The sequence below is a fragment of the Erpetoichthys calabaricus genome, chromosome 9 (assembly GCF_900747795.2).
Source record: "Erpetoichthys calabaricus chromosome 9, fErpCal1.3, whole genome shotgun sequence".
NCBI lineage: Eukaryota > Metazoa > Chordata > Cladistia > Polypteriformes > Polypteridae > Erpetoichthys > Erpetoichthys calabaricus.
Window position 1 is genome coordinate 67,015,311 of NC_041402.2, and position 14,188 is coordinate 67,029,498.

The 14,188-nt window shown below is 36.2% G+C and overlaps 1 protein-coding gene across 1 annotated transcript in view; it reads left to right on the forward strand.

Annotated features, from left to right (window-relative positions):
* znf507 (zinc finger protein 507) overlaps positions 1 to 2,791 on the forward strand; it is a 49,765-nt gene extending 46,974 nt beyond the window's left edge. Inside the window, exon 7 of the mRNA XM_028809676.2 lies at positions 1,208 to 2,791. Within this exon, the coding sequence (XP_028665509.2) occupies positions 1,208 to 1,583 (376 nt within the window). The 3' untranslated portion in view covers positions 1,584 to 2,791. The remainder of the gene's footprint in view (positions 1 to 1,207) is intronic.
* Positions 2,792 to 14,188: the final 11,397 nt, after the last annotated feature.

The window sequence follows — 14,188 nt, forward strand, 5'->3', positions numbered from 1 at the left end:
CATATAAAATCCGCGATAGAGTGAAGCCGCGAAAGTCGAAGCGCGATATAGCAAGTAATTACTGTATACCTTGTTTGTGAAGAAATAATTTCAACCTTATAAATACCAAACTTCTAAAGTCTTTATCAGTTGCAGATGCATTTATATCAACCTGTCGTTAACTATATTTTTGTTGTTTGGCTTTCTTAACTGTATGTTGTGCAGCATCATTCCAGACTTTCATTTTGACTACACTACAGAATTATTCCCATACTAGACATTAAGCCCGTTACAATAACGGGCGATAGAACAGTAGTGCATAAACATTAGTAGGAACAGTCTATATTAAATGGCAAGGGACCGTCTATTTTCTGATACAATAAATACTGGCTTTTATGTGGCTGTAATATGCGTCACTGTATTTTGTGCCTTTTATTTTCTCTCGCAGTAATACGTCTCTCTAGCAAGTACTGTGCAGTTCCCCCAGCAAGTATTTTAATCTGTGCTGGCGTGCAGCTGATTATTGTATGTGTGGCGTCTCCCCAGCAACGGATTTTATGTGCGCGAAAATAAATCAACTTTTAAAAGTCATCCTATTGTAATATCATGAAAATTCGTATATTTAGGAAAACCCCTTCAACGACTGACACTTTACCGGGCCAAGTTTGTTAATCGCAAATCTGACATCCTCAGAGTGAACACTTGCACAACAACAAACACTAATCCCACCTCTTTGGGGAAGCTGATCTCCACGTCTCAGTACCCAATTGGATTTTTCGTGCGTTATGTTTTAGGTCTTACCTCATTTACTGAAATCTGATTGGATCAGCCGCGTGATATTTTATAGGTCCCGCCCTCTCTGTCTTGTGTGACGCGTCAGGTGGCCTTTGAAGCATCGCACTGTGCCCCGCGCATGTGCACTTCACCAGAAGACACACACACATGGACGCACACAGGGGTTTTATTAAAGAGGATTTATATAGAGAAAAAAAAAAAAAATCATGTACTTTGAATCTTAATCTTTTTTTTTCCTGTTGAACTTCCCATTAGACTAGGTGGTGTTTCCTAAGATATTTGGTGAAGATAAAGAACATAGATGTGCATTCTTTATAGAGATCTCAAAGTAGTAGTTGCTAAACCTGATTTCACTGAAGTGCTGTAAACCGTAATATGTTATAACTGAACTTTGTTTTTTTTCCACTTATGTCTGTTTCTCTAACACATGCAGATCTCAGTGTGCTGCTTCTAAAAGGATACCGTGTGAACCTGCTATTGAAAGTGCTTCTGCTAGTCCTGTGTGCATTGAAAAGTCAGCAGCTGGTCTTGAAATAACCACTGCAACTGAAGAAAATACAGTGGTTTCAGATGGCTCAAAGATGTTAGGTACATCAAAATCATTACATGCTCCTGACAAGACGGCACTTGGTCAACTTCGTGAGGGAATGGAATATTGTGTCTTGCTGTTTTGTTGTTGCATCTGTGGTTTTGAGTCTATGAACAAGGAGCTATTAATGGAGCATATGAAGGAACATGAAGGAGAGATCATCAGCATTATTCTGAACAAGGAGCAAAGTACTAATGCAGCACAGAACAGTCCAAAGTAGTCCTTGATTTTTGAAGAGCTACAAAGCAGTGAAGCCAACAGGAAGGCAGACATGCTCATGCAAGAAACATCATACAAAACCTTATTAGTAAAATTTATCCTTCTCATGAGGAAGTAGAACATCACATCAGCAATTTCATTTTTTAAGCTGTATTGCAGTGTCTTTTAAAGAAATGTTAATTCAATTTGTTTTCTGTGAAACACTTTACTTTTTATAAGGCTAGTTGCCTGTGACAATTTATTTACCCTTCCACATAGTAAAATACATAACTTTTCTGTATGGCATTTAATGTTAAATTCTTTAACTAAACTGCTATTGTTATATGGTCTAAGCAGATTTTTTTGTTTGGGCGTGCCACAATTGGGCTGTTAAGTTAATTGGATTAAAAAACAAACACACACAGAGACTTAAACAGGTTTACTAGTTTTATTTTTCCTAAAATACTAAAAGGGCAGCTTTCTACAGGTTACTGTAAAAATATCCATGTTGAAGTTACATTTTACTGTACAGACACTTTGGAAACTACTTATGTGGATGAATACTGTACCATATTTTGGTATTTATTTTTATTTATGCACATTTTGTACAGTTTTTATAGAGTTTTCTCCCCATGGTGCTATTTTTTTAAAATACATCGTAGAAGACTGAAGTTCTTATTACAGGACTGTGGAATTATCAGTGTTTAATCTTTTTAAAGAATGTATATTTAAATAATGGGCTTTGTTTTCACAAAAGTGGAAATTTAAAATCTTCGCAAAAAAATTGAAATTGCTTGTGACTCAGTAGTTTAGTGGTATTTATGTTGTATGCATGGTCTAGTGTGTTTTTTTTTTTTAATTTAATTTTTTTTTTTGTTTAATATAAACTTATTTGCTTTGTCATCTTTAATTTTAAATCTCCACACACACACACACCTATAATTTGGGTTCCTGTTACCATGTTAATTTAGATCTGGAAAAATGTTTACTGCAGTATTTAAAGCTTCAAAAAGTTTAGTTATTGCTTAATTCTTACTGCTATATCGTGTGCATTATATTTTTAATTACATGTAAACTACTATTGTTAACATAGCATTGTGGTTCCTTGCAGCTGGAATTCAGAAAACTGTTTTGGAAAAAAAAAATCCAAATATTACCCAATGTCATATGTCCTTTTTCATTGACTGTAGTCCATCATTTTTTAGTAAAAGGGGTGTTGGTTAAAGAAAAGTAGATGGCTTGGTTTGCACACGGTTTACAACTCAGTTGGTTTTGACAATTTAATGTATGTTGTAAAACTAGGGTGTTGTACTGTGTTAGTCATTATGGATGTAGAGAAAAGCCAAGCAAAATGACACCTTTTATTGGCTAACTAAAAAGATTACAATATGCAAGCTTTCGAGGCCTGAAATCTTGCCTGAAAAAGGGGCCTGAGTTGCCTCGAAAGCTTGCATATTGTAATCTTTTTAGTTAGCCAATAAAGGGTGTCATTTTGCTTGGCTTTTCTCTACATGTATGTTGTTCTATCTATCTAAAGAAACTTTTCTTTTTGTAAGGCAAGAAAAATCATCATGTTTTTGTTGGCATTTGTAAAATGATTTGTTTCTGGTTTAAATCACACTCTTCATCAGCCTAAATTATAACATGGCTATATCTTCTCTGAGATATAAATTTATTCAACCCTCTGTTATCTCGACCTCTGCAATATCAGATTAGTAATATCACTCTCACAGCCGTTAAAATTTAGCTATCAATCTAAGGTGGAGCAGTACCACTGCATTTGCTGCTACTTTACCAATCCAGCATCCTGCATGCAAAAGAGCTATATATACAGTAAAGTGGAACATTACCTCTGTCTGTTTGGGTTTTCTTTCTACATTATAAAAAATGTATGTGATAATTTATAGAGATGACTATATTGGCACCAGTGTGGACTGAGTGTGTTTATGCTGCAGTGGACTAGTTTACTGTGTGGAGTTGTTTCTTGCCAACAGTTAATGTTGGTGTAACATTCACAAGGATTTTCTGTGCTACACTGATAAAATCTTTTGCTATGCTTATGCAATGCCTTTTCTGTAGCCAACTTGATATTTTTCACGTTGACATAGTGTATCCCTTTGAATTAACTATTTGGATAGGTGGTAGTCGCATTTGGCCAGATCTAGAGAATGGCGTGAGTGTGGCACAGATTTATACAGCAGCTTTTGCAGCCTATATAGTATAAGTAGGGTCACTGTCATGAAGCAGAAAGGGAATTGTCAGCAGCTTTCCTTGACTCTCTTCCCAGACTGACTGCCATATTAACACTAAAGCATACCTTTATAATATTGACCTATTAACACGCAATTGATATGGTATGCAGAATGATCATACCTACATTACTGTGGTGTTGGGAGTCGCCATGCTTCTGTTGCTTCAGTTGTTTGCGCTGTGTGTCATTGTGATGTAATCCCTGTTTATTAAAAACTTAAGCTAGTGAATACTTAGGAATTTATTTGAAACTGTGTGCATGATGCTTCATTTCAGGAGTCATCATTCTGGGCATGCAGAGTGTAACAAACCTTGCTCGTTTTTAAGCAAGGTCAGGCCCATGAATCCATTTAGTGTGTCCTATCACTCTGCTAAATTTCTGCCTTTGGTGATGGTGAAAACATTTTCTTCTGTCATCTGCCATGGTGAGATATTACAGCCTATTTTTCGACTGTGGCATATAATGGACACACCTGTTTTACTGTGTTTGTGGCATCCATGTTAACATTGTGTCTAAAACAAGAAATCTACAAGTGTTTATTTTTTCTTTTATAGTGTAATCCACATATTTTTATATTAGGAGCTGGTTATTGGTGATATACAAACTTAGTACTATAGAAAGGCCCCTTTCAAGCTCAGATCCACCTGTCATAATTACTAATCAACACCAGCCCTGGTAGATGTTTTATTGTACCCATATTTCAAAAAATGAGTGAATTTCCTTTTCAAATATTTTAATTACTAATTCCTTTTCAGTTAATTGTTTACACAGGTAAATAACAATGTGTGTTAAAGTGCCAGTATAAGTAAACCTGAAAATGGAAATACAGTAATCCCTCCTCCATCGCGGGGGTTGCGTTCCAGAGCCACCCGCGAAATAAGAAAATCCGCAAAGTAGAAACCATATGTTTATATGGTTATTTTTATATTGTCATGCTTGGGTCACAGATTTGCGCAGAAACACAGGAGGTTGTAGAGAGACAGGAACGTTATTCAAACACTGCAAACAAACATTTGTCTCTTTTTCAAAAGTTTAAACTGTGCTCCATGACAAGACAGAGATGACAGTTCCGTCTCACAATTAAAAGAATGCAAACATTTTCCTCTTCAAAGGAGTGCGCGTCAGGAGCAGAGTCTGTCAGAAAGACAGAGGAAAGCAAACAAATCAATAGGGCTGTTTGCTTTTAAGTATGCGAAGCACCGCGGCACAAAGCTGTTGAAGGCGGCAGCTCACACCCCCTCCGTCAGGAGCAGGGGGAGAGAGAGAGAGACAGTTTGTTTTTCAAACAAAAATCAATACGTGCCCTTCGAGCTTTTAAGTATGCAAAGCACCGTACAGCATGTCGTTTCAGGAAGCAGCTGCACAAAAGATAGCAACGTGAAGATAATCTTTCAGCATTTTTAGACTAGCTTCCTTATCGTCTAGGTGTGCGAACAGCCCCCCTGCTCAATCCCCCTATGTCAGGATCGGAGAAAGTCGGCGCAAGAGAGACAGAAAAGTAAGCCGGGTAGCTTCTCAGCCATCTGCCAATAGCGTCCCTTGTATGAAATCAACTGGGCAAACCAACTGAGGAAGCATATGCCAGAAATTAAAAGACCCATTGTCCGCAGAAATCCGCGAACCAGCAAAAAATCTGCGATATATATTTAAATATGCTTACATATAAAATCCGCGATGGAGTGAAGCCGCGAAGCGCGATATAGCGAGGGATTACTGTACCTTTTGTTTTTGGTATAGTCTTCATATGCTGAATGAAGTGATTATTATACTGTACCTAATTGTGAATTTCCCCTTGGGATTAATGAAGTATCTATCTCTCTATATCTATCTATCTTGCATATTTGCAAACAGACATGTACAGCACTTCAAAACGTGTTGTCTTGGCAACCTTCTCAAAGCTCATATTAAATATTCTTATATATCTGACTGCTATGTATTTGTGTGGTCTTATGATCCCTCAGCATCAGTAAAATGTCTATCTGTAGTCAAAAGTGCATAGCATATTCGAGAGATTTCAGAAACTATGCGTTGCGGTTTAGGTTTTTACTTGAAATGATTGTGTGTAATTGGTTGATCCTGTTGCCGTACGTATGCATCCATGCCATCTGTCCATCTTTTTAAGTCCCATCTCCAAACATTCAAATATTGACAAGCCCAGTAATCTCCAGTCACAACTTACCACAAATACAGGCTGTCTGGAAGTCTGGTTGAACTTTTTGGGTGGAATATTTGTAAATTTTCTTAGATAAATGAAGCATAGGAGTCAAATTTGTCATGTTTGCCACACATTTTAATATCGCTGTCAACATTCTGTGCATTATCGTTGCATTAAGGAATATCATTTGCAGACTTTGGTCTGTAACTAAAATTGGTATAGCCTATTGCTGCTACATTTTTAGGGGTTTTACATAAAATGCAAGTGATTTGCAGATTTGTGCTGTAGCTGGGTGCTCTAGTGCTATTACTTGTATGATTTTTAAGTTTAAAAAAGACATTTCTTAATAGATGATAAAGAATCAATTTAATTTCAAAATATTTCCGCAGCTGTAGTGATTTGTTTTACAATCGTCCAGCAAATTCATTAGCTATGTAGCGCATCCTGCCTAACTTACCATAAGAGCTTTTCATTACTCTAGGTAAAAATGTTTGTGTTTTTTTTGCTGCCTTACCCATTTAAAAGAAGAAAAAAATCACAGGGGTAGTTATGTATTGTGTAGGACTTTACACTTTTTTGATAGCTGTTCTCTCTTTTAGCTTAGGGATTTTTTTTTTTTTTAAATAAACCTAAGTCTTTAGTGTGAACTACATACACCTAACTGGAAAACCTTTTTTTTTTTTTTTTCCTTGTAATTTGTAAATAATGCCCACAGATAGCGTCAGGGCACTTTTCTTTCTATTGGGTAACTAGACAGTTTAATAGGAATAACAATAAATCTGTATAATCTCCCTCATATTCTCTGTCTATCGCCAGCAAATGCTTCATACAGCTGTATTTTCATTGTAGACTGTTACTACAGGGTTATTTGAGTGGATCTTCTGTAAAGTGTTTTTTTTTACCTCAGAGCTTATGGTAAGAGCCATTAGTGTCATACAAGATTTTATTTATTATTTTCATGCAGGCCAGTTTGTACTGTTAGTTTAAACTGAAAATTTAAAAAAATATCCCAATATATGCATGTAGTGTTTTTTTTTCTTTCTAATATTTGTTTTCTTTGTTTAAAACTGTTTTGACACTTTTTTTTTTTTTTTAAGTATTGTGGCAACAAATGGAAGCAGAGTTGTGACAGAAGTCCAAAACATGGTGACATTAGTTTCCTTTCTCTATCCTTTGTCAATTTAATGCATGAAATAAATTATTTAAATAACCCTGTTCAATTTTATATTTTCTTGTGTAAGATGTGTGCTGACTTTGTATAGTAAAATAGTTATATATGATTGGAACTGTCATTTTTTTATTTTTGAGATTATCTATTTTTCTTAAGGTATAACACTAAACAGCAATGTATTTTTATCCAAAGCAAAGCACTTCTTTAAAACTGACTGAACTATTTTTATTTTTTACTGTGTACAACTGAAAAAATATGTAATTTTATTCAGCTCTTTGAGCTGCATGCCTTAAATCTACAGAGACGACATGGAACTCATTTCTATCCTGAACAAATCTGGCTTTTCAAAATTAATAAAGCAAGATTTATAGGACATATTGTAACCACGTTTTAAAATGCTCTTTATTGTTAGAATAATTTATTATGCTTTTTAGAAACTTCTGTTATGATGTTGCCATTGTATTTTTGGTAATAAAGTAATTTAAATAATGTATTTAGCCTCATCAGTTGTAATTGCAGATGTACATTAAAATGTATTTTGTTTACAAAGACCAAGACAGAATATGTGCGTGAATGAGCGGGAGGTCGGAGGATTGGTGTGGATGCAAGGAGTAGAGTTGGCAAAGGTGGAGGAGTTTAAATACTTGGGATCAACAGTAGACAGTAATGGGAAGAGGTGAAGAAGAGTGCATGCAGGCAGGTTGAAGTGAGTGGAGAAAAGTGTTGACAGTGATTTGTAACACAGTTACCAGCAAGTGTGAAACGGGAGACCTACAAGAGGGTATTGGGACCAGCTATGTTATATGGGTTGGAGGTGGTGGCACTGAACAAAAAGCAGGAGACAGAGCTGGAGGTGGCAGAGTTAAAGATGCTAAGATTTGCGTTGGGTGTGACAAGGATGGACAGGATTGGGAACATGAACTTTAGAGGGTGGCTCAGGTTGGGTGGTTTGGAGACAAAGCCAGAGAGGTGAGATTTGTGTGTTGGTTGGATGTGTGCAGAGGGGAGATGCTGGGTGTATTGGGATGGAGCTGCCAGGCAAGAGGAAAAGAGGAAGGCCTAAGAGAAGGTTTATGGATGTGGTGAGAGAGGACATGCAGGTGATGGGTGTAACAGAGCAAAATGCAGAGGATTGGAAGATATGGAAACAGATGCTCCGTGACCCCTAACTGGAGTAGCCAAAAGAAGCAGCAGCAACAGTGGGCATTTCTACGGAGAGCATCTCTCTTAGTGTGTTATTTCCCTTAAATTCTATCTATCTATCTATCTATCTATCTATCTAATGTTTCTTACAACTGACAGTGCTGTCTCCATTCCCTTTAAATTTCATGAGTCATTGTTTTCACTGTATAAAATCCTGCATTGATTGCATTTGTCTTGGACCTCACTTATTTAATTATTCTCAAGCATGGGTTTTGTTAATAAATATATTTTTTATAGTTCCACTTATTCACTGGATATCCCTGTCTAAATTATAGGACTGACCTGTAACTGTAACCCAGTCTTATTACCCTATGTCTAAGCCACTTGTGAGGTGTAGCTGCATCCTTGCCCAGATTATTTTATTTATATATTTATATATATATATATATATATTATATATATAGTGTGTGTGTGTGTGGGTACGTGTACAGTTGTGCTTGAAAGTTTGTGAATCCTTTAGAATTTTCTATATTTCTGCATAAATATGACCTAAAACATCATCAGATTTTCACTCCAATCCTAAAAGTAGATAAAGAGAAACCAGTTAAACAAATGAGACAAAAATATTATATTTATTAAGGAAAATGATCAAATATTACATATTTGTGAGTGGCAAAAGTATGTGAACCTTTGCTTTCAGTATCTGGTGTAACCCTCCTTTGCAGCAATAACTGCAAATAAACGTTTCCGGTAACTGTTGATCAGTCCTGCACACCGGCTTGGAGGAGCTCATTCCTCCGTACAGAACAGCTTCAACTCTGGGATGTTGGTGGGTTTCCTCACATTAACTGCTTACTTCAGGTCCGTCCACAACATTTCGATTGGATTAAGGTCAGGACTTTGACTTGGCCATTCCAAAACATTAACTTTATGCTTCTTTAACCATTCTTTGGTAGAATGACTTGTGTGTTTAGGGTCGTTGTCTTGCTGCATGACCCACCTTCTCTTGAGATTCAGTTCATGGACAGATGTCCTGACATTTTCCTTTAGAATTCTGATATAATTCAGAATTCATTGTTCCATTAATGAAGGCAAGCCGTCCTGGCCCAGATACAGCAAAACAGGCTCAAACCATGATACTACCACCACCATGTTTCACAGATGGGATAAGGTTCTTATGCTGGAAGGCAGTGTTTTCCTTTCTCCAAATATAACGCTTTTCATTTAAACCAAAAACTTCTATTTTGGTCTCATCCGTCCACAAAACATTCTTCCAATAGCCTACTGGTTTGTCCATGTGATCTTTAGCAAACTGCAGACGAGCAGCAATGTTGTTTTTTTTTTTTGGAGAGCAGTGGCTTTCTCCTTGCAACCCTGCCATGCACACCATTGTTGTTCAGTGTTCTCCTGATGGTGGACTCGTGAACATGAACATTAGCCATTGTGAGAGAGGCCTTCAGCTGCTTAGAAGTTACCCTGGGGTCCTTTGTGACCTTGCCGACTATTACATGCCTTGTTCTTGGAGTGATCTTTGTTGGCTGACCACTCCTGGGGGGGTAACAATGGTCTTGAATTTCCTCCATTTGTACACCATCTGTCTGACTGTGGATTGGTGGAGTCCAAACTCTTTAGAGATGGTTTTGTAAGCTTTTCCAGCCTGATGAGCTTCAACAACTCTTTTTCTGAGGTCCTCATAAATCTCCTTTGTTCGTGCCATGATACACTTTCACAAACATGTGTTGTGAAGAGCAGACTTTGATAGATCCCTGTTCTTTAAATAACACAGGGTGCCCACTCACACCTGATTGTAATCCCATTGATTGAAAACACTTGACTCGAATTTCACCTTCAAACTAACTGCTAATCCTAGAGGTTCACATACTTTTGCCACTCACAAATCTGTAATATTCGATCATTTTCCTCAATAAATAATTGACCAAGTATAATATTTTTGTCTCTTTCTTTAACTGGTTTCTCTTTATCTACTTTTAGGACTTGAGTGAAAATCTGATGATGTTTTAGGTCATATTTATGCAAAAATATAGAAAATTCTAAAGGGTTCACAAACTTTCAAGCACAACTGTATGTATGTACGTTTGTATATATGTATATGTGTGTGTATGTATGTGTGTATATGTATGTATACACATATACATACATACATACATACATACATATACACATATATTTCTTCAGGAATCCGATTGAACATCTCTGGAGCGATCTTAAAATGGCTGTGCACCGACGCTTCCCATCCAACCTGATGGAGCTTGAGAGGTGCTGCAAAGAGGAATGGGCGAAACTGGCCAATGATAGGTGTGCCAAGCTTGTGGCATCATATTCAAAAAGACTTGAGGCTGTAATTGCTGCCAAAGGTGCATCGACAAAGTATTGAGCAAAGGCTGTGAATACTTATGTACATGGGATTTCTCAGTTTTTTTATTTTTAATAAATTTGCAAAAACCTCAAGTAAACTTTTTTCATGTTGTCATTATGGGGTGTTGTGTGTAGAATACTGAGGGAAAAAAATGAATTGAATCCATTTTGGAATAAGGCTGTAACATAAAATGTGGAAAAAGTGATGCGCTGTATATAAATAATATAAAAGTATGTCTGTTTGTCTTTTTGTTATATCATACAACACAAAAATGACTAGTCATAGTCTAATTTTATGGCATTTATAGAATAAACCTTAAAACTACTATGCTACTAAAATAGCTGCCATTAATTTGCAAACCAATTAACATTTAATTAGTAGGTTGGTTTTATATATATATATATATATATATATATATATATATATATATATATATATATATACACACACACACATACATATATACTGTATATTGTGCAGGAATGACAGGACTGGTAAGAGCGAAATGTCAGGGCACCAACCATCCTATTTAATACAGTGAGTCCAACATAAATTTGTGCTTTAAGGTGACAACAAAAACTGCCACAGGGGCTAAAAAAATTACAAAATTAGTTCTTTGGCTTCACTAGAAAAAAGGTCATTTCTTGTGAGCTCCGTCCAGCTGTTCACTCTCAGGAGAGTATCTTTCTTTCTTTCTGTGAAGGTCAGAAATAGACAGTGACCACTTTAACACGGCCGTAAATCCAGACGTGTTTTCTAGCTACATTCTCCCAGGATTTGAATTTTGCACAAAGAAGTCGACATTACTTTTCTGTCTAGCTGAATTACACCTAGAAACCACCCAGGTTCAAAATGCATGTGGTTTCCATAGTCAGGAGTAAAAGGGGCTGCAGTTGCTTGTTGGATTCACTTGAATATGTAATGCTATTGTTTGTACTAATCCAGAGATTTGTACTTGAACAAGTAAGCATGCAGTGGTTTCTCCCTTCTGTGTGTTTTTGCGTCTATCCTTCTCCTGTTTTGAAAAATGAATTGGCCATTTATATCCTATTCTTCTCTAACAATTTCATTAATGTAAGATTCTGTAGTTTGAACAGTATCATAATTTCATGTTGATACTGATGCTTCTACTTTTCCTTCCCTCCTTTATAAAACATTCCAACACAGGCTTTCTATACTGGTCAGGTATACTGGTATCCCCATTAAATCTACTTTAAACGTGTGAACGACAGTACATATTCTTTTTTTTTTTTTATATTTTTATTTTATTAATTTTCATTGTAATCATTCCATACAAACAGATCAATTTATAACCCAACAAATTTGAAGACTAATCAAACCCCACCCCGGAGAAGGAGAGCTTAGCTAAAGGAGAATTGCTTAAGGCTTTTTAATAAGGCAACATTAAACAAAAGAAAGGGAGAAGTAAATATCTATGTAAGTAAGAGATGGAGAAGGGAGTTAAATGCAATAATAGTTATTTCTCTTATTCTAAAATAATATTGATTAAATCCTGCCATGTTTTGAAAAAATTTTGTACAGATCCTCTAACTGAAAATTTGATTTTTTCCAATTTTAAATAATATAAAACATCGGTTTCCCACTGACTTATAAGAGGAGAATTAGGATTCTTCCAATTTAACAAAATAAGTCTGCGTGCCAAAAGTGTAGTGAATGCAATCACCGTTTGCTTGTCCTTCTCCAATTCAAGTCCATCTGGAAGAACACCAAACACAGCTGTTAATGGGTTAGGAGGGATTGTGATACCAAGGCTGTCTGAGAGGCACTTAAAAATTTTTGTCCAAAATGATGTTAGTTTGGTGCAGGCCCAGAACATGTGACCCAGTGAGGCAGGAGCTTGGTTGCAGCGCTCACAGGTTGGATCCTGCCCTGGAAACATTTTGGACAGTTTTAAGCGAGACAGATGGGCTCAATATATAATTTTTAGTTGAATAATTCTATGCTTTGCGCATATAGAACTCGAGTGAATTCTCTGCTTTGCTACCTTCCACTCCTTTTCTGATATATTGATTAAGAGATCTTCTTCCCAATGTCCTCTTGGATCTTTGAAAGGTAGGGACTCTAATAAGATTTTATATATTGCGGAAATAGTGTTTGTTTCCTCGAAATTGAGCAGTATTTTTTCCAGCATTGTGGAGGGTGCAAGGTGGGGGAAATCGGACAATTTCTGTTTAACAAAATTTCTAATTTGAAGATAGTAAAAGAAATGTGTAGCTGGGAGGTTGAATTTTGAACGTAATTGTTCAAAAGATGTAAATATGTTGTCTATATAAAGATCTCTGAGCATTTTAATCTCAAAACTTTTCCAGGTATTAAAAACTGGATATACTTGCGAAGGTTGAAAGAGGTGGTTCCCTTGCAGAGGTGCCACTGATAAAAGATTTTCCATCTTAAAATGCTTCCTAATTTGGTTCCATATTCTGAGTGAGTAAAGCACAATTGGGTTATTAGTATATTTGTGATAACTTTCATTTATTGGAGAGCAGAGCAGGGAATATAAAGAAGTACTACAGGATTTTACTTCTATTGCAGACCAAGCCTGTGTATGTTCATTTATTTGTGTCCAGGTTTTTATGGCTTGTATGTTTGCTGCCCAGTAATAAAACTGAAAATTAGGTAAAGCCATGCCACCTTCTGCCTGAGGTCTTTGTAGGGTCGCTCTTCGGATACGTGGGTGTTTTGAGTTCCAAATGAATGAGGTTATTATTGAATCTAACTGTTTAAAAAACGATTTATTGATATATATTGGAATGTTTTGAAATAAAAAGAGAAGTTTAGGAAGGATATTCATCTTAACAATGTTAATTCTTCCGGCTAGAGTGAGATGAAGGGTTGACCATCTATGCAAGTCTTGCTTAATTTTTTCCATACAGACGCCAACATTTTGTTGATAAAGAGCTTTATGTTTACTTATGATATTTACCCCTAGGTATTTAAACTGATCTGCTATGGTAAAAGGTAGGGTGTCTAATCTAATATTATATGCTTGTGAATTCACTGGAAAGAGTATACTTTTATTCAGATTAATTCTAAGACCAGATATCTTTTGAAATTCTGTTAGTGCTGTTAAAACAGCGGGGACAGTGTTTTCTGGGTCTGATATATATAAGACCATATCATCTGCATATAGAGAAATTTTCTGTTCCAGTCCTTCTCTGACAATCCCCTTTATCTGATAAGAATTTCGGCAGTGAACCGCCAGTGGTTCAATAGCGATTGCAAACAGCAGTGGCGACAAGGGACATCCTTGTATGGTACCACGTTCTAGTTTAAAGTAGTCTGAGCAAATGTTATTAATACAAACTGAAGCTTACATATTCTTGAACTGAGGATTTGGGGTCTTTTTCTTATGGATACAATCTGCCTCCTTGGTATGAGTTTTTTTGTATAAAGGATTTCCAATAGATAAGAAACTATAAACTGTGTTGTTTACACTCTGCATTGTGATTCAAAATTAATATCTTAATTCCAGCACCATAAAAAAATTATCTCTCAAAAACACAAATGGA